The sequence below is a fragment of the Xiphias gladius genome, chromosome 2 (genome assembly GCF_016859285.1).
Source record: "Xiphias gladius isolate SHS-SW01 ecotype Sanya breed wild chromosome 2, ASM1685928v1, whole genome shotgun sequence".
In the NCBI taxonomy this organism is placed as follows: domain Eukaryota; kingdom Metazoa; phylum Chordata; class Actinopteri; order Istiophoriformes; family Xiphiidae; genus Xiphias; species Xiphias gladius.
In genome coordinates this window covers 21,352,566-21,376,119 of record NC_053401.1, presented here as the reverse complement: position 1 = coordinate 21,376,119, position 23,554 = coordinate 21,352,566, and the positions used below count along the sequence as shown (strand labels likewise).

Genomic DNA, 23,554 nt, shown 5'->3' with positions numbered 1-23,554 from the left:
AGCTTCGCTGTCACGCCGCTGACGGCTCCGTGCTGAGATCGTGGTTCCTCAATAGTGCGGTTCCGGAACAGGCTTTTCATTCAGCGGGGTCCCTTCGCAGGAAACTCGGTCATATTCATTGAAAATGTATCTAATATATTGATGGAAATATATATGGTTATAAGATTATTGCATATATGACGAAAATCGAGGTTTTTTAGATTGGTGGTACATCCTCAATAAAATTCCGACCTGCATTTCCGGTGACTGGCGCAGAGCGGCGGAAGCCCAAAGCTGCTGTGTAATTGTTCAGTTTGGCCGCAGAGTCAGCGCAGCCTTTTTTTTGTGAGACGCCACTAATTCAGATTAAACATGCCTGATTATTTGGGAGACGATCAAAGGAAGATAAAGGAAGAGGAGAAGGACGACTCGCCTATCAGAGGTATGTCTAAAAAACGAAATTCGACTCTCAAAAACAGGCAAATGTTCCCGGCTGAGAAGGAACGTCGGCGTTAGCCTCCTAGCTAACGACAGCTCCGCTCGTTAAACGAAATGCTCCTGTTTACCTCTGGCTAAGAGCCGTCGGCGTGAATTTGAAAATGTGCGCGGTGAAAATAGCGGACGCTACTGTGAAATGTGTGAACGCGTATGAGAGAAGCTGCGCCGCTCAGCTCGACAACGATGCTAGCGCTGAATCATGACTGTTGTTTTTCGTCTCCATCACAGCTCTGGACGAGGGGGACATCGCGCTGCTGAAAACCTATGTAAGTATGGCCTCGGAGAGCTGCGCGCCAGTGCTCATCTCCCCGTGTGAGCGCTGCAATTGGTGACTTATTTTTGCCCTTTACGTTGCACTACATTGTCGCTTGCTGTTCGTCGCCAGGGTCAAAGCATCTACTCCAGACAGATCAAGCAAGTGGTGGACGACGTCCTCCAGCTGCTCAAGAAGATCAGCGAGCTGACCGGTGGGTGAGAGCAGCGCACATACACACAGCCGCTTGTTTGGTGCCGTTTTCCCAGAGGATCGCTGACTGGATGCTGGGTTGTGTTTCTTTTTTTTGGCTTTGCCAGGGATTAAGGAGTCAGACACCGGCCTGGCCCCCCCTGCGCTCTGGGATCTGGCTGCTGACAAACAGACTCTGCAGAGTGAACAGCCGCTGCAGGTGGCAAGGTGAAACCGACTGGCTGATAACTGTTAAAAAAAAAAAAAAAAAGCAGTCTCAGTATGTCAGAGTCAATGATAATAATGGATACTTTGGGCAGTATTTAATGTGATGTGGACTGAGAAAAAGAAAAGCACACGCTAGACGGAGGCGGTTGCTGTTCATGTTGCTCAGCAAAAACGAGCAAATAACCAGGAAAAGAAAACATTCAATCACGATTCAGTATCTAGTTTTCAAACAGAATTGCTTTCATATCAAAACTTCTCCTGGCTTCACTGCGTATTTCATCTCCCTTTTAGCTACTGGAACTTGCACAAGAAGAAAGTGTCAGAATTCCCTATGATCTTTATTTCCCCCCCAACAGATGCACAAAGATCATCAATGCAGACTCAGAGGACCCAAAATACATCATCAATGTCAAACAGTTTGCCAAGTTTGTGGTGGACCTGAGCGACCAGGTGGCTCCCACTGACATTGAGGAGGGCATGAGAGTCGGGTGAGGCCTCAGTATTATTTAGAAGAATCAAATATCATCACATTTGTCTGTGGTAACTACCAGGTGAAACTTTCTGCTGCACTCAGTGTCTCCTCTGCTCCTCCAGTGTTGACAGAAACAAGTATCAGATCCACATTCCTCTGCCTCCCAAGATCGACCCCACTGTCACCATGATGCAGGTATGAATGACACTGTTTGAGCTGGTTACCTTTCATAGTAAAAGTTGGGTAGAGAGATCAGACGTTACGAGGAAAAATCTGTTAATTGTTGGGGTTTTCTTTTTTTTAGGACATTTGAAATTGTATTTTATTTGAAAACAACGAGAATTGTCAAAGCGACTGCTGCGGTTTCCAGATGAGAGGAAGCTGCAGTATTTCTCGCAGGAACCCCTTTCAGCTCTAGTAATGACTCTCTGTCCAAATGCTGCACTGTAGGTGGAGGAGAAGCCTGATGTGACCTACAGTGACGTTGGTGGATGTAAGGAGCAGATTGAGAAGCTGAGGGAAGTGGTGGAGACCCCCCTGCTGCATGTGAGTGTTCACAAATGTTCCAAATAGACTTCTGGAAATCCCAACTCCACCTGGAGTTTGTCTCTTCCCTGCCATGTGTAAGAGACTTCACTCACACCTCCGTCCTGACCGATCTTTGACACCCCGCTTTTTCCTCTCCTCGCCAGCCCGAGAGGTTTGTCAATCTGGGCATTGAGCCTCCAAAGGGCGTGCTGCTGTTTGGGCCCCCTGGCACCGGAAAGACCCTGTGTGCCCGTGCCGTGGCCAACAGGACGGACGCCTGCTTTATCAGAGTCATCGGCTCCGAGCTGGTGCAGAAGTATGTGGGAGAGGTGAGAGTGCAGAGGCCAGAGGAGCTCGCCGATCAGAGCCGCAGCGGTTGGACGTCTGTCGGACAGCTGTCGGGATGTGGACAAATATAAAGATTCAAGTTTTCTTTTTCCTGTCTTTGCGTGTAGGGAGCCAGGATGGTGCGGGAGCTCTTTGAAATGGCCCGGACCAAGAAAGCCTGTCTGATCTTTTTTGATGAAATTGATGCCATTGGAGGTAACACTCGCCCCACTGTGCCATTCTTTTCTGTGTTAACGTTTTGTTTACAGTACAGTGTCTCCTGTGTGTGGTGTGATCCTATAAAAATGGCCAAAACGAGAGCAACATTATTGGGGATTCTATTCTCGCAGGACAGTCTCATGGTAGTTATCAAGTTAAACTCCCATCTTCAGTTTTAAGCAAAATACATTCTCCTCTGCTTTCGAACCTGCCAGGTGCTCGTTTTGACGACGGTGCCGGGGGAGACAATGAGGTCCAGAGGACCATGCTGGAGCTCATCAACCAACTGGACGGCTTCGACCCTCGTGGCAACATCAAAGTTCTGATGGCCACCAACAGACCGGACACGCTGGACCCGGCCCTGATGAGACCCGGGCGTCTGGACAGGAAGATCGAGTTCAGCCTGCCTGACCTGGAGGTGAGTTTTAAGTGTTAACACCGTACTGCACATAAGTCAGAAAATTGGATTATATCTTCTCCTCTCTACCTGCATTTTTTTTTTTTTTTAACATATATAGATATATTGAAAAAAAATCTTTTCATTCTGTTGCTGTTTTCTCAATACAGCCATTTTTCTTCAGTCAACCTCTTGACCTCACCCACTGCTTTTCTGTTTAAGGGTCGCACACACATCTTCAAGATCCACGCCCGCTCTATGAGTGTGGAGAGAGACATTCGCTTTGAGCTGCTGGCTCGTCTCTGTCCCAACAGCACTGGTAAGACTGGCGCAGCAGCATTCGCTCCCCTCTTCTGTCTGCTCAGTGTATTTCCTCTCCCTCGCCCCTCTACGTCTGTAGCTCCATGGTACCCGTCTTCCTTCGCTTCCTGTTCTACAATCATCCTTCCGGGGTCACGGGAGCACGGATAAGCTTTTGAAGCCTGTAATCCTTCTCAGCTGCCTCTAACGCAGCCAATTTGTTAACGGACTGCAATACCAATGCTTGGCCATAAGGGGGCACCGTGACATTATTCTGTCACTGTCCATAGAAACGCATGTATCTCCAACTTCAGTGATTTTGTCTGTTTTCAGATGAACTGAAGGATTAAGTGTTTCTTTAAAATTTTCATCCTTCTTAAGATAGACAGACTGTTTTAAACCCAGCGAGCCGTGCATCATCTCACCTTTTTCTGCATTAACTTATGAACAGTTGTTTTTGAGATGCATAGTTTTCACAGGACAGAAATGATGAATCAAAGGAAATGTTATGGTTGTTTTACCTGGAACAGATTATCTCACCTGCATCTAAAAACAACAGTCTCTAGAAATGTCTAGGTCCAAATGCAGTCTAATCTAAGTGAGTGGAACAAAGTGGCCGTGGAAGCATCTCAACCAATACCTGAACGCCTCCCAAATTAGAGGCTACCTCTGCATGATTGGCTGAAGTCTCCGTTCTTCCTGTGAGCAAAATTCCATGTGTGTTTCCTGTCAGGCGCCGAGATCCGCAGTGTGTGCACAGAGGCAGGCATGTTCGCCATCAGAGCCCGCAGGAAGATCGCCACAGAGAAAGACTTCCTGGAGGCCGTCAACAAGGTCATCAAGTCCTACGCCAAGTTCAGCGCCACCCCCAGATACATGACCTACAACTGAGCGTGTGTGTGTGTATGTGTGTGTGTGAGAGAGAGAGAGTTTCCACCTTGGCTTTTTAACATCAAAGAAGCAAAAAAAAAAAAAACTGCATAAAAATATTGTCCTTTGGTTGTCACCTGTTTGCTTAAAAATAAAGTTTATTCCATGATTTAAGTCTGAATGATTTGTTAAATGTTGTAACATAACCATGGTAACATTAAAGGCATCCTGTGTTATACAGTCAACGGCACAAGTAAGGCTTTATAGAAATGGGAAAACAGCTTTTATACTAAAATCTCAGCTGACAGCAGTGCAAATGTACTGGAACAAGACACGGGACACGCTCATTTTCAATGGTTCAAATACACAATTGCAAATACCCACCAGGTAGGTTCTCAGTAACGATAAACATTTGATACCAGCATGACGAGAGGCAGCTTCTGGTCAGTTTCACAAGTTTCTACCACAAACTGGCCACTTACAGAAATCCCACTTCCAATGTCACCCTAACAACAGCAAGCAGCAGCAGCGAGAACTTAAAACTAGAACAAAAATGTTGAAAGTGCAACAGGGAGAGGGAGGAATCTCAGCTGGAATCTTAATCCTGAATTTCTTCTACCTGGCTGCTTTGGGCACCTCAAATTAAATCTGGAGAGCTTCCTGAGAAGGAAAAGAGCGCCTCTATTCAATGCGAAGGATCCTTCAGTTCATCTCTCCTGCGAAGCTGGAACACGCTCGTCGCCCCTACGGTCATGGTGTGGCACCTCCCGAAACGGCTGCCCCGGCCAGGACTGCTGCTGCTGAGGGTGGTTCTCCGCTCCAGGCGTCACCTCGGTCAGGTCGTTTCATCGGCGGGAGCAGCCGTCGGGTGGGACGCGGAGTCTCGACAGTGCAGCACAGCGTCATGGACTGTGGGGAACACCATGTCTGTGGTCATGACCCCGCTGAAGAACTGTAAGGTGTCCAGCTCAGCCAACAGGCTTCCTTGTAGATCAACCCAGAGAAAGAAACAGTCAGAGCAAAGGAAGCTACATGTTCATACTGTAGTATTTACGTGAAGCTTTGTGGTGTCGTGTGCCACCAAGGAACCTCATCACAGCCCTCCAGCAAAAACTATGACAAAGGCTCATCTTGACCAGATGAGTCCACTCCTGAGAAACAGCCGGTTACTCGGTGTAAGGCTGCTATGGACACCATAGAGGGCCCTTCAAAAGCAAAGGAAACTTCTGGGACAGTGCACAGGCCAACCAGCACTGTCTGCTGTAGCATACAGAGCTGAGATGTGTCCGTTTATTAGGAAGACCTAGCTCCAACCAATGCAGTCTAATTCAACGGTCCTGCAGTGAAGCCTCCTCCACGAAGGTTCTAATGTTGAGTTTTTACTGAAACTGTTTCAGAAGCGTTGATTCACCTTGATGGTGATTTTGGAGGCTGTTGTTTGACACTCCATTGTTACACTGACAAGGGTTTCTAATATATAATCTACCCTCACTGACATAAATGGGGTGGACAGAATATTCGAAACGCCTCTCCAAAAACAGTTTCAACAAAAACTGAACATTTTAACTGTCATGGAGGTTCTATGCACTGCAGGACTGTTGGATTTGTTTTAGCTAGGTGTACCTAATAAACTGTCAATCGACTGAATTTGGACAATAAAAGACTTTTTGGCAGAGATGAAGCAGGCGTGAAAGATGCCAGATGTTTCCACATCACAGTCACCAGCTGAAGCTGGGAGTGAAGGGAGGTACCTGAAAGGTGATATATTCTACTGTATATTGTTCCTCTTGTCGACAAATCCCAGTAACAGACCAAAACTGATCCTACTAACAAGTACTGTGTGTGTGCGTGTTTGCTCGTATCCAATGCCTGACATATCCCGTTCCTGTCAGCCACAACTGCAGCGGCAGTTACTCTGCCTGCACTGACAGCAAAAGACACTTTGAGGAAATGCAGACGGAGATGGTCATGACGACTTACTGCTGCAGCCGGCTATAACCACCCGGACATCCACGGCTGCGTATTCCTTAACGAGCTGTTGAGACAGACACAGACTGAAGGTGAGATGACGCTCTGTTTAGACGAGCAAAAAGCTCCCACAACCCGTTCCTAAACCGAGAGTGTAGCGGCGCAGGAATGAAACCCCAAGAGCCCGAACCTCTACACTGGGCTCCTCCTGACGTGCTGTAACACGTCGTCCTGACACCCCGCTGTTCGAAACCCTGTCCTTTTAGAGAATCTGACACTGGAAAAAAAGAAAGAAAAAAAAAGGAAGAACCTGTTTGATGGCTTTTGCTCCCACAGAGTCAACGAAGCTGGCAGACGTCCAGTCCAGGACGATGGAGTGGACAGTGTGGGGAGGCTCAAGGAAGACGGTCTCCTCTGAGTCTGACTTGCTGTGTCTGTCCCCCAACTGGCCGTTGTAGGACAAAACCGCGTGGGACACTCCCTGCTTCTCGTACTGCAAACAATCAAAAACAGTTTCAACAAGCCATAAGGTATCTCGAGCTAAAACACGATGTGATGATTAACAGGTTATTTTTGAGGCTTTTTGACACTCAAACTGAGGGGAGCCAAAGGTGGAAATTTCCAAACTCTACACATGGGGCTTTAAGTAGGTGTAAGCTTGACAGATGTGTGTCAGCAAGTGGGTTTTCTTCCCCTTCACTATTACTACAAGTAAATATTGGTATTCATGGCTTTTATAGAAGAAATGTTCGACATAGTTTACTGCCGTCTCTTCACAGAATTTAAGCAGAATCCGCAAAAATTCAATCACTGCCTTTTAGGGCGACTAAGGCCTGAGAAACGAGGTCCGTTAAAACCTCCCTGCCACCGTACATCAGCCCGGGGAACAGGTTTTTCAGTCCCTCCGGGATTTGCACAATCCCCCTGCATGACGCAAACATGCAGCTTGCCTCATATTTACACTGAAACCCAATCCAACAGTGCACACACACAACAGGCAGCCAGGGAGAGAAGAGAGGACAGGAGGACTCACCTTGACACAGATCTTGGGTGGAGAGCCGTGGTTGCTGTTTGCCTTCTCCTTCTGTTTTTTTCTGGCTTTCCGAGCTTCTTTTAAGTGTTCGGGGTTTACTCCCGTCTGTGAAGACATCAACAACAGAGGAAACTTTCAAAATAAAGTGCCTAAAAAGACACCGAATGCTTCCAAATTTCAACCCAGTCCCACAAAATACATTAGTATTTGTTTCATGGAGTTGTTGCACTTTTAGAAACGTGCATTTGAAATGCTCAGCACCACGAATCCGACATCAACCCTAACTGAACGGAAGCGACACAATCATGCTGCGGTCTGACTGGTTCTAAAGACCAAGCGCTACTTCTTTCCCCACCCAGGTCGGCAGCTGATAGACCTCTGACGACCTGAAAACCCAAGAGTCAATTACACACCGGATCGTTAGATGCCGAATCCACCACCGCAGTCCCTATGAACCGTGGCCAACGTGTACCGTACAGCCACGTGAGTGCTCTTTTTCTCATCTACCTCTGAGCAAGAAAGAGTAAAAGTCTATTTCCAAAAATGTCCAATTATTCCTTTAAACGAGACACGTTCACTAAATCATGTCCAGCGTGCGTCACGTGTACTCTAAGTGCAGTCATTCTGCATCCTTTGTTTTTACACATGGAATTAGTCTCAACAACCTGGGCCCCCGTCTTCAAACATAGGTAGCTCTTCTACTTCAGGCTAACGTGTTAGCTGTTATCAGGCTAAAATAATCCTGTTAATCGTCGGCACTGCACTGGGAGGGCTCCGCGAAGTCTTACTTTGAGCTCTGTTCCTGCACTGTTACTGGTGTTACTGGTGCTATTCCATTCTATGCCGTGCTCCACAGTGTTCCCAGTTTCCATCATTTCGTTGTTGTTTAACTGGTCCTTAAGAGTGAAAGCAGTTAGACCACGAGTGATTCTACGTGCACAGTTACGCAGATGTAATCATAATCATACGGCCAAATACACTCAGTCGCCCAGTTTATTAGGAACACCTAGTTAAAACTAATGCAGTCTAATCCAGCGGTCCTGCAGCGAATCCTCCTCCACGAAGGTTTCAATGTTCAGTTTTTACTGAAAGTGTGTTTTAGGGAGGTGTTGATTCGCCTGTAAGATCACTGAGGAGGAGGTAGTTTGTGCTGCCATAGAACTGCATTCCATTATGTGGAGAGGTGTCTCTGGTATTTAGCCTGCCCTCATTGACGTAAATGGAATGGACAAAACGACGGGAACACCTGTCTGCATAACGCAGAACAGATCAACGGCCCCATAAACTGCATCCTCCATAATGATCATAAAGTTGAATCAACAGTCTCAATAAAAACTGGTCATCATAACCTCCACGAAGGAGGATTTACCGCAGGACTGTGGTATAAACAGCTTGAAAAGTCAATCTGCCACCAGATTGTTTTAGAAATCCATATAATTACATGTGTCTGGGTAACAGTAATGACGGCCTACACAGTAACAACATTTGTCAATTTGAGCCCGTTGCACCTTTCCAAAGCTGGTTAAAGAGGCGATTCTAGTCATCCTCTCCTCCATAGCTGGAAATGGGATAGGGGTTTTTACCTCCTCCACAGTACTTTGTGAGGACACTCACCGACATAATGCATTCCCTAGTCCCTTACCCTAACCTGAACCCTAAAACCAAGTCTGAACCCTCAGACAGCCCTTTGAAGGTGTGATGGACCGGACAAAAAGGTTTAAAATTCAAGCTGGTCCTCACAAAGACAGAAGTACGAGTAAACGCACACAGTGGATCGGATTACCTTCTTCTTGAGGGCATTCACATAAAGGTCACTGTTGGCAAAGTAGATTGAGGAGTTGGAGTGGAAAATCTTAATCCCCTCACATTCAGCTGCCTGGGAACAAAACACAAATCACAACCACTCAGAGTTCAGAGCAACAGACCTGGTGGGAAAATGTCCATCCCGGTTTCGGACCGAGGTGTTTTTCACAGACTCACCTCTTCATACTCATCCACGTCGCAGTACAGCCCGGTACCGGGAACATGGCCCAAGACGGCATTTTTGGGGCTAAAAGACAGGTCAGAAGCACTTGGTGTTCATACCTCAGTCCAACACCTTTTACACTCAGTTCTTCTGCTTGCGTGCTCACACGATATGTGACGTTAACTTTGTACAGCGCATAGGGGAGCAGAGATGTAACGTAACAAACATAAACACACATTCAGGCTGAAAACATGCAGCCGCCCGCTATCAGTACCTCTGCGTTCTGTAGATGACTGTCAGTATGGTGAACGCGATAGCCACCAGGAGGCCGTAATCCAGGCCCAGCAGCACAGACGCCACAAAGGCCACCAGCCAGATGGCCTGAGGGAGAAAAGGAAGAAACAGCACAGTCAACACACCAACAGCTACAACCTCTTTTCCTTCCATGAGGGGGAAAAAAAACTGTCACACACTGGCACGTGACAGAGGCTCAGCGCGTCTCATTTGCCTTCAGAAATACTTGAATCGTTTAACCTGAAAATCACCTAATGGTTTTTTGCCCTCCACTTAAATTAGCAGACACAATCTCTAACATGTTGAAGCCAAGTTCAAGACAGCAGCTTGCTGTGTTCTGATTAAAGACGCAGCCTGTATTGCTCCTGGTTTGAATCAAAACCATCCAAAACCCCAGCAAACTAAGAAGCACAGAACAGGACCCCCATCAGCTCATTTTTCATCTTCAGGTTCACAGTGACATTTCTGATGTTAAGTTTGAATTAACACACTGACCAGTTCGATCTTACTGGTCCTCCATAGAGTAGGAATGTCTCTGAACTGTTTGAACATCCCCATCAAGTTGACCATGATGATGGCCGCCAGCGCAGTCTGAGAAACAGAACACATGATAACAGAGCATGTGACCAAAACAACACAGAAACACGTTACAAAAGACTGGCAGTCTTTCCATCTGTCCAGGTTAAACTTGAAGCATTTACTGGTTTTTGTGACCTGAGTTCTGTATCTGCGGCGCCGTCGGCCACTGTTTGTTCAACAGACTGAGAAGAAAACAAAAGTGTCTGGCAGCTCCACCTGTGACGGTGAGCCGCCAGACAGGAAGCCGGAAGCTCCGCGTCCTCAGCTCCACGGCTTCACTCACCTGAGGGAGTGGCTGGAAGACAAAACCAACGGCCACCACCACCAGCAGCACCACGAAAGACGCCAGCAGCCCCGCGATCTGAACACACACGCAACCATAGTGACAACTGTGTCAATATCATTTCTCTAATCATGGTTTTACGATACCAATTTATACCGGTTAGACAGTTGAGTGAGCGTGTGCGTGTCACCTGTGTTTTTCCTCCTGTGCTCTCCTGCACCAAGCTTCTTGACATGGAGCAAGTGACGGCGAAGGTTTGGAAGAAAGAGCTGATGAAGTTACACAGACCGAGGGCAATCAGCTCCTGAAAGCGGAACAGGTACGAGTGACGCCTCAACTGAATGAAAATGTGAACCTGTCCTGTAGCTTTTTAAACGAGCCAAGGAAATGACCCCAAAAATCTACAGATTGTGGCTAAAAGGAGGCAGATGTTGAGGCTCTCATGTCCAGCCAATCCAGTGTGCCAGACATCAACTATAGAGCTCGATATGTGCTTTTCCATCCCACATCAGATACTGTATCATACATCATCAACACTGCAATAAGGTCTTCTTACGGTTTTGTTTGACTCAGCCCTGATCGTGACTTGTGTTTTTATTGTCCAGTTTCCGTGTCACTGGTCACTTGTTTCCACTGCGGCTCAGACCAAACAAAACATATTCTCTACGTTTACACGCACTCAAAAAACTTGGTTACTGAGAATCCAGGTTACACAGTAACCTGAGAGGGCGTTTACAAGCCCCTGTAATTAGCCAGCGACACGTTTTGGTCTGAATTATTTTGGATAAAAAGGATATGTTGCTCCATGTATTGATCCCTCCCTTCTTACCTCCACTGTCTTGCACCGGCAACATTTTCCGTGTTTCATGTCTTGCTCTTACACATGCTCACGTATAAAAATCTGATCAGAAACACGGTTCTCCGTATACACGGCAAGAAATCAGCTCTCTCCAGAACAGATGTAGCTAGGGAAACAGGATTCTCTAATCCCCTGCCACAATTTAAGATAAAAGAAACAAGTTTTGTCTTTTATATGATCTCTAAGAAATCAGCTTACTGGAGGAGGTCGAGCATAACCCGGTTACTTAAGTGCGTGAAGACGTATTGATCCATGATCCTTGAGTTCATTGTGCCAGGACCCGTAGCTTGTCAGCAGCTTCTCAGATGTCCGCACTCACCTGGTTGCCGTCCACGCTGTACCCGTGCTTCAGGGCAAAGATCTTGGCAAGTGAGATGCCCATTGAGAATCCTACAATCGCTACAGCGAAGGAGTCTGTGACCAAACTGGGTAACAGAGAGAACTCTGGGGCAGCAGGGGGGAGAAGCCTGATAACACACAAGAAAACATTTGTAGCACACCCATCCCGGGAAATATTTTCCTTTTACAGCTTCATGTGGAGAACAAGGGCCTAAAACCACAAAATTAATAAAAAAAATGGAGATGTGAAACACCCGGTCTATAGTACATTCAGATCTCCCACTGGAAAAATCCCATGACTGAAATACATCTCTCCAAGTTCAAAGATGTCCCAGACGCCCCCCCTGACAATGAGAACCTACCCTGTTGGTATCTTCCCAACCACATCCACCAAGTAGTCTTCTGACAAAGACAGGCCATACGAGACGCCGGTTGACACGATGACCACAATAATCTCCCCGGGAATGGGAACGGGCAGTTTCTTTTTGAAGCGCTCATTGAGGTCTTTGACCGCATACAGGAAGACGAGACACACGAGGCCCAGGATGAGAGTGGTGACGTTGGTGCTGGCGATGTCACTGAATACCGCCTTGACACTCTGGGGCGTGAGAAACAGGACAGTGTGACCAATTATGACACATTTAACCAATCTGTTTTTTGGATTTACCGAACATTCAACAAAACCAGGCCTTGAAAAAAAGGCAGTAAATAGCTAAGATTCCCAACTCCTCTTTCACTCTTACCAACTACAAAACCCTCCAGAGGCCATTAAACTCACATAAATAGCAGAGAGGGGCCCACTGAAACGCTGTGTCTTCACCCCCAGCAGGTACTTTAGCTGGGAGACGACGACGTGCACAGATGCTGCTGTAGTGAAGCCTCGCACCAGGGGCTCAGTGAGGTAGATCGCCACAAAGCCAAACCTGAGGAGACCGAAGACAATCTGACAGGAAGGAAAAAAGAAATTAAAGCAATCGGAGAGAGGTAAGGGGATAAGACAAGCTACACAGCTTTGTTTCAAATTTTAAAAAAAATTAATTCAAGGCGTGGATACCTCAACAGTGATTCAGACATCCCGCTACTTTCAGTGATTTTTGAGTGTGAGAAGATTTGAGCGAGCTGTATCACTTTACTGTGATGTTCTAACCAAACAACACACACTCTTGGGGGGGGACAGATAGACCAAATCAACAGCAGCTTTCAGTTGCTCCCTGAGTGTGGTGGTTGTTTTGAGACTGACCTGGATGATTCCCACCAGGGTGGTGAGCACCACGGCCACCTGGACCCTCCTGGCATCACGAGCCTCCACGTCCAGGACGGCAGACATGTTGGATCCGTTTGCAGGCAGGACGTAAAACATCGAATCTGGGGCTTCCCTCACTGCAACACCCCCAATCATCAGACTTACAACTGCGAAGGTGCCTGCAGATCACATTCACACACAAAACATATTCTGGGATTTTCTTTGAATTTGATCGTCTGTTATTTTATTTAAGCACTTCAGCTTAGTGCAGTAAAGTGTCTTGATGGCCACTGTAACTGTGGAACCAGGCACCTGAACTGTGTGTTTGGGTTTCCAGCTGCATGTGCATTATCCCTTTGAGTGAACAGGCTTCTCACCCAGCAGTTGAACAGTTTCAAAAGGTTGAGGAGGTTTCGTTAATTGAACCCACTTGTCAATGACTTTGACTCTGGTCTAGAGAAGAAAGTAGCCATATGGGGGAGGAGTCAGGGGGTTGGGGTCACTGAAATTTAACAATCCTGCTGCCGACGTCAGCTGAAGCCGCAGAGAGCACATGACAACCTCTCCGAACCAAGATCTGTGCGTAACGTATAATCTTTAAATGGGTAATTGAGTTGACCAGCTTGTGTTTGGGACACAAAAAGTCGGCAGTTTGAGCTCATCATACTGCCCGTAGAAAGAAAGAAAGAAACTAGCTGCCTTGAAGACAACCACTAATTTAGATCAGGATAAACATTAACAAACTTAACTGCACGGGGATGGGATCAGAACACAAAAATACATTTCCTCAAAATACCGTGCTAAATGTCGCTGATTCTACGAAATGATGATGAAGCCATACTGACGCTGGCAACAGTTTTTCCACCACCAGCTTTTCGGTGGGGTAAAACCATCTAGCTTTAGTAGTGGAGGTCTTCAGCTCTAGAGGAACATTGCCTATAAACAGCCCACTCTTCTTCTAAATACTTAAGAAAAAAAAAACAAAAAAAAAACAGGCATTCTGATTTGGCATTTTGGGAAATGGTAACAGCATTTTTGCAAAGTGACACTCAGTTGTTCGTTGAATAGGAACACCTAGCTAAAATTGTAAAATTACAAAGGACTTGGAATAACGACAATCCATGCAGAATTATGCCAATTGTCTTATCTTATTTAGTCACCCGGACACAGTCTCTTATCAGTGTTGACCTTCACTGCAGGGAATTGCAGCAGAGCAACACCAAACCAAACACCGCCACCTCTGTCAAACATCATTATTTCTGAATCATGGACATATTTCACCTAGCCCTACTTATGTCCAGGCTTGGTGCCGTGCAGTATCATGATGTCTAATGGAATTGTGGGGTCATGCACTGAAGAGTGTGTGTATGTGTATCCCTTTAAGTGAAAAGGCCATCTTGCCCAGTACTTGAACAGCAGCCCAGTTATTCCCTCAGACTCTCTGCCAGAAGTTATGGGGTCGTTCCCACAGCAACTTTCTATCAGACCAAATTCTGCGAAGATGCCATTTTACAGTGCAACCAACTGCTTCCTGTTGTGTATTCGTCCTTCACTTCAGATCAGACTTTTTGCTTAAAAAGGTTGAGCAGGTTTAGTCGATTATATTTGTCGGTGGACTTGCAGGCTGGAGCTGACATTTGAGATGACCTGGAGTCATTTCTAGGAAAGAAAGTAGCTGGACAGGTGAGACGACAGGAGTTGTGTAACAATTTCACAATCCTACTGCTCATGTCAGCTGAGGACATGGTTATCACATCTGAGCAAAAACATTATGTCCATATGTCACCTCAAAGACAACTTAATCTTTCATGTCTGGATTACTGTGTAACTTTTGAATCTTTAAACAGTTACCAGAATCCCAAAGCAGTGCTGTATCCCTTGTGTGTATGTGTGTGGGACAGAGATGGTCAGAAATTTGAGCTGATCATTATGGAGAGCAACATGCCCGTGCGAAAAGGCCACTGGCTGCCTCCAAGAAGAAGACCTGTACACAACAACACCCATCATTAATTTAAGTGAGAAACAATGCCAACAAACAGGAAAACTGGAAACCACATGGAAATATTTTTGCCAAGGGTTGAGCAAGTGCCAAAGGTTGGGTCATCCCAAAATTCAAGGGTGTCGTCGAGACATGAGCCCAACTGACCATTCACTGAAGCCCCCCCCCCCAACTAAACAGTTATTGTCAGATCATGAATTAGCAATCGTTAGCTACACTAGCTAGCTAGGTCTATGAAGCTTTGGATTTTCCGCCTGCTGAAGCAATGTGCACGGGGCTGTTGTAAGGGTTTCCAAAACCAAAAGAAGAGTAAAATTGTGAGGGATGAATTAAACAGTGTGTTTATCTGTTCTAACGAAAGCTACAGTCGTTAGCATGCCCAGCTAACTATCTTACTTCATATAGTAGTAAATGAGCAGTACTTCCAAGGCCAGGGGGGCATCATTACCTAACTTCATTATGTTGTGGGGTTATAAGTTACATTCAAGTTTACAACAAGCACAGTCACTATGTGATATTTCCCCACTGTTTGGTAGTGGGTCTTGAATGCTATCAAGAGTTTAGGGTAATGTTATTTAGGGAAGTTTACATTCCTGCAACCCCGGCCAATTTAACCACATCAGTTACTCTTCATCTTAAGAGCTTTTTTCCTTGAGATGTTAACAGAGAAAACCCACTGTTTGAAAATACACGAGTCTGTGAGCTAAGCGACTAGAGAGACTGCTGACGTTTTGCCAAGAACATCAGGTCCAGGTTCAGGTTCACTGTCATTTCCACACATATGCGTGACATACATACAGGGGAACAAAATGTCGTTCCTCATAGACCTCAGTGCAGCATAGAACAGACATACAAACACTACACAGTCTTAAGGACAAGAGTGAGCGCTCTGACATTGGCAGCAACAGCTTGGATGTAAACAAGGTCCAGTGTTTTTCCTCCTCTTGTAGCAAACTTGACATGTTGTTGGAGTTTTGGCAAAACAGTCTCTAAATTTGGATGACTGAAGTCGTCCATGATGTTGAAACATCGTTGTTGCTGTACAGGGGCAAGTTCCAGAAAGCGGGTTTAACAAACCCTGAACTCTGAGTTGACTAACCCTGAGACTGGAAACTCAAACAGCTGATCAGAGTTAGTTCAGTCAAATCTGAGTATGTTTGCTCTGAGTTAAGTGCGTGCGTGGTGAATGAAAAAAAAAAGGTCACCATCACTGGAGCTCTGATACTACAGTTCACCACAGCAATGGGTAAATAAAGAGCGGAGCCTCCATTTGGATCCAGTGGAGCCAGCAAGGTTAGTGTGTGACATTGATGTACATTTATCTTTAAAAAACAGCAGCAGCAGCAGCGGTGACAGAGCCTGAGCTGGAAAAAGAGAGTCACTAAGTTATTGACACTATTACATTTTATTCAGCGTTGTCCTCTTGTTCATTATTGAGAAGACCTGAATATTCTTAATGGAGGAGAGAGCACTGGAAGCCTAATGTTAATATATTTATTCAGCTGTAACCTGATGGGGACAAAGTGCTGCTGGCAGCAGGAGATGCAAATATAGATCAAACAAATGAGACCAAAGATATTACCATCACTATCTGACCCAGCCTCATGATTTTGTTGATTCGCAGTTGACAGGTTAAAACTGAGTAAATTTTCAAAGATCCCGATCAGCAGTGTTTAACGACTTTATTTCAACATGTAGTAAATTTAAACAAAGTAACTGAAATGCTGTTGAAACCAGTTCAGACCATTTGCAGCCTACAAAAATTTTTTAACCCCCCCCCCCCAAAAAAATCACTTTTAATCTACATTTAGTCCAATTTTTATATGTTCTTTTCGCAGAAATCTTCATTCAGTAATATCACCAAGTCTCCGACATGGTGTGGTAACTATGATAGGAATGAATCATCAGTGCGACCAGTCACAACATGGGAAATTTTTCCTCATAGATCAGTGTCTTACGTGTCTAAAGCTTCACACAGATTCGGTTTAATTTACAGTGATTAATGTCAAGTAAATGTTTCAGTGCAGGGAACTGACTGACAACATGACAGTTGTCTTCATGTCCACAGAGTCTCAGTGTTAGAAAGAGGGACAGCGTAGAGATTTTAATTTTGAGCGGGGGATGAATCCACCGTGTGGAAAATGTGAACATAACATTACACATTAATGAGTGATGGATAACGGAAAAAAAAACACGTAATGTTAAGGTGAACTCCAAGTTTTCACTAAAACCCCTTTCCGAAATAGCCCCCCCAACACTCGCAGCACGACTGCCTTAACAACTACAGCAGTGGACTCCCTCGGCAGATGGTATGGCCGGTGTTGTGTCGAAATCTGTTCCCCGATCGAAATGCGTTTTCCCTTACATTAACCTGAACCTGGGGAGGCGGGGGCGCAATTCTAATCGGAGGGAAACATTATCTGAGGGGGGAACAGACTTCGACAGAAGAACTCCACCAGCTTGTATCAGTCTTTGGACACAACCACAGCAGCTGTGCACCTTTCCTGGTTAGCCCGTCCAGCTCGAAGGCCGTGTCCAGCATGTCCATCCAGGATGTTCTGGATCAGATCCTGGCAGCTGTAGCTGATAAAATGTGCTTTTTTTTCATTTTTTGACATTTGACCTATAAAATGACAAAAGCACTGAAATATTTGGTCCGCAAGAGGCCACTGCGTCTGTACACGCCGCCATGGCAACCAACTCACCTGTAGCTTCAGCTTCAGCTTCATGAAAGCACGATGCTGTCATGTATATACATGTAGCCATCAATTGCATTTATGAGACCCCTTTACAACATTCCTGCTTTAGAACAGGTCAGCTAGGAACATTAAAAAGTCACTCGGAAACATCCTTTTCTACCAGCTACCAGCTGAATTAGCTAACATCAGCTTAATCACCTGATTAGCAACAACTAATGAAATCTAGCTGCGACAGTCGGTAATATGTGCCCTGCGAGAGCAGAGAGCTGGAGAGGGAACAGTAACTAAGGGAAAACCTTTTGTCACATCTGACACATTACATTTGGTAGGTAATATCATCTGGCAGAACAAGACACGCAGGGACCTGGGCTGACCACAGAAAGGCAGCTTTAAATTTCACGGGATCTCTCTGGTGTCTTTGCCGCCCTGTTGTTTCTACTGAATCTCAGCATTGGCACCAACCACAGCCCGTGACACCCACCAGAGCTTGCAGGTGACGTGTGACCCAGATGGAAACCCTCTAGAAGAACCTTTAAGTTAATGTCTCACCCACTGATATGTGTCTTGACGTGCCGAAGAAGGTGTAGAGCAGAACGGGGTAGAAGGAGGAGTACAGACCATAAACTGGAGGCACAGCAGCCAGCATAGCATAGGCTAGACCTGTGGGCCAGAAAAGCGAGAGAGTTGTAAATGTACTGAACAGTCCCAGTGGCAGAGTGATTGCATCACAACCTCAGAGCTACAGATATATCAAAACAAAGGCAGCATGAAGCCAACACCAGCCCCTCAGGAGTTGGCAACCGGCCCCTCACACTATTTAACCCTTGTGTCATTCCAGAGGAGTAGCACAGCTCGTGGCTACTGTACAACACAGTGGTGCTGCTGGGACTGCAGGGCACTGACCTTGTGGGAGCTGCACAACTCCTGTGCTGAGACCCGAGACCACATCCGAAAACAAGTACTGCTTGACCGGATAGGATGGCAGCCATGTTAGAATAGGCAGGAAGCTCAGAGCTGCTGCCCTGGCCCTCTTTGACGAACACCTATGAATTGAGACAAAAGATTCATTTGGCATTACTTCGTAAATAAAAGAAAAATGCAGGGTTTTGGTTCACCATCACAGAAAAGGCATCTTTTTATCCACAGAAAGTTTTTCCTGGAATGTAGCATAAGCTAAGGGCTAAAAGTAGGCACAACATTTAAAGAGATTTTTCTGCATTCTTATCCTAAAGTTGCATTAACATAGACCCATCTTTAGTGCTGGCTGCAACAGTGTTAAAACTTGGTAGCTTGCTAATGAAATGGGTCTTCAGCTGTTGGAACATTTTCCCAGTTCTATGTCAATGTTTTGTCATATATCGATTCAAACACAAAGTGTTGCTAGGTCTGAAAAAGCAAGATTGACGTCACAGCTTTAATGGAGAGGTGACAAACTTGTCGGCTTATTGATCGAAGCACACCTGTTTCCTTTGCTGAAGTCTGATGGAAAAGTCAGACGCCAGTGCAGAACTACAGCGGCAGTCTGCCACGGATATGATCCACCTTTAGTCTGTTCGTGTATTGGGAGGGGGGAAAGTGTGACCCTATTAAAAACGTGTTCTTCTACTCTGTGCCTCCACCATGACAGGACACACCCTCAAATGAAAGCAGACAATCTCATCTTTAACCGTATCAGTCACTGTGTCATTTCAGGTCCAAACACTGAACCGAACGTTTTCAGGGTGCGTCACTGTTCAAACACCCATAAAAGCCAGAGGAAGGGGATCACAGGTGCCCCAAAAGACCTAGGGAAACAAACACGCATTATCTTTTAAGGGCTCTTCATTGTGAGAAGGAGAAAACTTCCCACAGTGGGTTTAGCTGTGGTGCTGTAAACTGCCCCCATGTGCCGCCAACCAGCTGACGGTCACTCCCTCTTGACGCTGGGCCATTCGTTCATCAGTTAGCCTGTGACAGAGACCAATGAACAAGCCGGAAGCGATGAGGAGGAGGAGGAGGAGGAGGAGAAGCAGAATTCTGCACGAGTGGTGAACGTGGCAAGGACTCATTGAAATAATCAACTGTTTTATTAATCGATTTATCGTTCAGGTCACTCATCAAACAAAACTGTCAAACATTAGCCAGTTCTTGCCTCTCAAATATATATTTTACACAGTGCTTTATATCGTTGCTCATTAAACATCTTTGGACTGTTTAATCAGACAAAAAAAGAAATTTAAATATATCACCTGTTGTTCTGGGAAACTTTTCACAGTTTCACATTTTATAGACAAAATTCAAGTTCTTGGGAGTTTCAGTGGAAATTAAAATTAGTTGCAGCTCTAATAATACCTAGATATGACTGGATACCTGACACTTGGATTATACGCCATGAGCCTGCTCAGACGTTTTAGACTCGTATTACGGATCATTTATGTTAGCAATAGTCTGTAAGATGTCAGAAAATCGTGAAAAATGTCTTTCACAATTTCCCCGAGGCCAAAGCAACGTCCTCAACTTGCCCGTTTTGTCTCCCAACAGTCCAAACATGTCCACCTTCCACTGACATTAAAGAAAGAAAAGAAAAGAGAATCTTGGCAATGTGGACACTGGAGCCAGCAAATGTTTGGCTTTTTGGCTTAACCGAAGACTTCACCGACTGATCCTTTATGAAATTTCTTGGTGAACGTGTTGATCGATTTACTGATTAATCAAATGCATATTTGTCTCTTTTCTACATTACTTCAACTCCCAGAATCCTACATTTGTGCCGTCTTTTGCATCCAATTTAATGGGTTATAAATGATAAATATACTTTACTGATCACTTTGGGACTATTTCCTCTCGCGTGTTACTGGATATACCTGGATATAACAGATACCACAAGCCACTGAGGAGAACTTCAGCAGGACAAAGCGGGAGGTTAAATTTCTCCAGGCAAACCTACCGGAACTGGTGTGCGAGCCTCTCTCGGAGGGTGGTGGAGTTTTCTCTGCGGCTGAGAAGCTGCGAGCGGATGAAGGCTTCATCGTAGACTGGGCGCTCTATCCTGTACATCAGCTGCGCGTCTGCGTCCTCCCTGGCTGCCGCTTCCTCTTGCTCCATCTCAGAGACAGGGCGGCTGATCGTGTTGAGTTTGAGTGTGCGTCTTCCCAGTGCGGATTATCTCCTCCACCCCTTCCTCTCTGTCATTTCTCTGGCCAGCGGATCTTCGCTCCTCTAACCGCTCCAACTGTAGTCTGTCTGCACTTCCTTTTTCTGCTCAGAGGTCAAGAGGAGACAAGATAGTTATCACTGCAGCACCAACTAGTTTGCCTTTCGGTTCACTAGTGTTAAGTGATAGAGTGGGAGAGATGATACCCAACACACGTCTCTGTTCTCTGCATGTTTTGTGCTGGTAAGACAGACTCCAGGTGGATGTGCCCAGGGGCACCACCTCGGAGTAAATTTTGCCTCTGATTTTTGGTAAGTCTTGGGTCTTTATGCAACCACTTGGGTTGTGTCACATGGGACCTGTGTTTCTTGGACAAAGTCTGTCACAGAAAACCAGAATGCTCCTCTGTGAGTAAAATAAGAGCAGAAACGTGATGAATCCGCAGCTGATGCTCTCAGACTAGTTTTCCCTGGTCTCCGGAGAACCAAGCAGCAGCTGAAGGTGTCGTGGTTCCGAGTGCGGCTCGGGGGACCCGACTCGTCACCTCTCCCGACTCAATCGACTCTCTGACGCTCGCGGCTGACAGCCCTCGAGCTTCCTCTCGTTCCCTCTCATCGCCGCTAAGCTAGCCACCACGATACTGACACAAGGCGAGAAGCGACCCGAGAAACGCCTTAAGCTAAAACGCGAGACCAGAGAAACATAACGCTAATGTTGTGTCGGCGTGTATCAACCTGTGTCCGACCACACTGTTCTCGCTGTGACAGGGTTTCCTTTTTCTTTGGTTTGTTCTTTTCTAGCTCTCCGCAGTTCGGCGTTTCAGCCAACTCTAAGATGCTCGTACAGATGGGACCTTACCTCCGGCCTCGTTATCTGCTTCAGCGGGTAGCTGGAGGAGATTAGGGCTTTTATGAGCTGACCTCCGGAGTTGAAGTTTAACAGCGGCGACGACCTTTGAGGACGGCAGCCAGCCGCGACCGTTTACAGCACACCGAAGACGGTCTACGCTGGGAGGATGGCTTACTCGGCGGCGAAACTCCCCCGCGCCTTCCGGTCCGCAGATACGGGGCGGGGACGCTCACGCATGCGCCCTGCTCTCGCAGCGAGCCAGCTGTAGTCCCGACAGCCGAGTTGGAGCGCGGCCGGTTTCCGACGCCTCGGCGTCCATCGCATTGATGTGGTCATTATTTAACCGTGGGTTTGGCAGATGCTGGCTGCTGTTAGCAGACCTGTGCGAGGCCAAGACGTGTGTTGAGTTGGGAGAGTTGCTTATTTCAGTCATTCCATCATCATATTTGTCACCGCTCTCTTTTTTTTTTTTTTTGAACTAGTGAATTCAAACCCTCTCCTGAGAATGAAAACCAAAAACCAGCTGTGGCGGCCCCCTGAGCAGAGACCCGTTACCAGTCCGTCTGCACAGGGACGTGACCGGGCTGAGCCGAAGAACCGACGAGACAGAGCGATGGACGCGACCACGGAGGGCGGCTGCTGGTGGAAACCTGCACCCGAAGAATCAGGGAGGGAGAGCGACGGGGGTCATGGGTCCAGGTCCCCCTAGACCCGGCCACTGAGGTGGCTCACACTGCCACCTCAGTTTTGAAAACCTAAAGCGCTATGATAAAAACAAAAATAAAAAAAGAAAGTTGAAATGATCACTAACGATCTTCACTGGGAGGAGTCCTGTGATCCGCGGTGCGGGCCTTATTGAGCGCAGAGTCCCGTCTCTGTAAACCGCCGTCAGAGTGAGAGCTCTGGCCCCCTGTCGGATCTCTGTCTGTCTGGGCGCAGGGAGCTGGATGATGAAAGCCGGACGGCCAGAGTCGAGCCCCCGACGTGTGGTGGTCGCGGGGCCCGCTCCTCCGCCCTGCGCTACTCATTGTTTGTTTGTTTGTTTGTTGTTTGTTTGTTTGTTGCTTTAAACGTGGCCCAAAGGGAACAAACGTCCCTCGCAGCGCCGCTTTTTGAATGAACAATAACTGGAAAAGGTCTCACTTTCCCGCTCACCACGCGCTACCTCCCTCCGCGTGCCTCCACCGCGAGGAGACACCGGTCCCCCGGCGTCGCTCCGTCTGAGACGCGCATGACCGACACCACCGTCGGGTTTTAACGCGGCGGCTGACCGGTGTGCGCCGACGCCGTCCGCCCTCCCTGTGTTGGCGTCTCGTGTCCGTCGGGGGGCGGTAGCAGCCAGAGAGTCGACCCGCCGCACCGAAGACGAGGCTCCAGGGATCAACCACGAGACGAGACGGCAATACACGAGACATTGCTGTGACATGAAATATAGAAAGGACCCAGAAGTGCCGCGAGCTGCCGTGACGCTGCCATTGCGTCAGTTGCGTGTGTTTGTTGTTGAGTCCGTCCTTCAAAACATCGGGACTCGCGCATTCGTTTAGTGAAGTATGCAGGACGCAAACAGTTAAATTCACGTCTCTTTATTAAAATACAGCAGAGTCTTAAAGACTGAGGTTGCTCACGGAGCTCTGGGCCAGACTCCGCGTCCCTGACAAGGCTACAGAATCCACATCAGTTCACCAAGTCTGAGTGACTAGTCTCTCCCGGGTCCAGCAGGTATTAGGTTTAAACATAGTAAATAAAGTCCTCTTATTGGCTGAGACCTCCGTCACCCTTCAGGTACCTGGACATGATGGACTCTCCCCATTTAACGACTTAGTTGTAGAAAAAGACAAGACACAGGACAGCACCCAAGGACGGTTTCTCAAACTGTCCCGCCACCTCCATATAAGGGGTCGTTTGTCACATATAGACAACCATGTGTCTTTGGGTGCATTCTTTACAGAATAACACCTCTGTTTAGCACCACCAGCCACTTTCTTTTAGTCTCATAATATATAAAAACACCTTAAAGTAACCCTTCATTGTGTGAAAAGACAGGGAC

General features: G+C 46.7%; 2 protein-coding genes across 2 annotated transcripts; one reads left to right on the top strand and one right to left on the bottom strand.

The window, feature by feature from the left end:
- Positions 1-303: 303 nt before the first annotated feature.
- psmc2 (proteasome 26S subunit, ATPase 2) lies at positions 304-4,430 on the top strand. Its single transcript, XM_040142704.1, has 12 exons — positions 304-421; positions 706-743; positions 863-944; positions 1,051-1,150; positions 1,507-1,638; positions 1,745-1,817; positions 2,073-2,168; positions 2,315-2,479; positions 2,606-2,693; positions 2,912-3,114; positions 3,316-3,412; positions 4,127-4,430. The coding sequence occupies exons 1-12, from the start codon at positions 352-354 to the stop codon at positions 4,282-4,284; spliced, it is 1,302 nt and encodes a 433-aa protein (XP_039998638.1). The 5' UTR covers positions 304-351; the 3' UTR covers positions 4,285-4,430.
- On the bottom strand, positions 4,394-21,688 carry slc26a5 (solute carrier family 26 member 5). The gene is made up of 18 exons (XM_040142668.1): positions 21,517-21,688; positions 20,452-20,762; positions 18,429-18,568; positions 18,075-18,185; positions 12,825-13,006; positions 12,363-12,527; positions 11,947-12,182; positions 11,565-11,712; positions 10,577-10,690; positions 10,387-10,464; positions 10,020-10,115; positions 9,505-9,611; positions 9,245-9,314; positions 9,048-9,140; positions 7,265-7,369; positions 6,542-6,724; positions 6,244-6,298; positions 4,394-5,247 (listed from the first exon to the last, which is right to left on the bottom strand). Exons 2-18 carry the CDS (start codon positions 20,607-20,609, stop codon positions 5,099-5,101), a joined length of 2,190 nt encoding a protein of 729 aa, XP_039998602.1. The 5' UTR covers positions 20,610-20,762; positions 21,517-21,688; the 3' UTR covers positions 4,394-5,098.
- Positions 21,689-23,554: the final 1,866 nt, after the last annotated feature.

Coding starts and splice junctions, on each gene's coding strand:
- psmc2 (XM_040142704.1), top strand. CDS start 352: ATGCCTGATTATTTGGGAGACGATCAAAGGAAGATAAAGGAAGAGGAG. Junction 1,639..1,744: donor GAGGAGGGCATGAGAGTCGG/GTGAGGCCTCAG, acceptor CTGCTCCTCCAG/TGTTGACAGAAACAAGTATC. Junction 2,169..2,314: donor TGGAGACCCCCCTGCTGCAT/GTGAGTGTTCAC, acceptor TCTCCTCGCCAG/CCCGAGAGGTTTGTCAATCT.
- slc26a5 (XM_040142668.1), bottom strand. CDS start 20,609: ATGGAGCAAGAGGAAGCGGCAGCCAGGGAGGACGCAGACGCGCAGCTG. Junction 9,612..10,019: donor GGACCAGTAAGATCGAACTG/GTCAGTGTGTTA, acceptor TTTCTCCCTCAG/GCCATCTGGCTGGTGGCCTT. Junction 5,248..6,243: donor GGTTATAGCCGGCTGCAGCA/GTAAGTCGTCAT, acceptor TTGATCTACAAG/GAAGCCTGTTGGCTGAGCTG.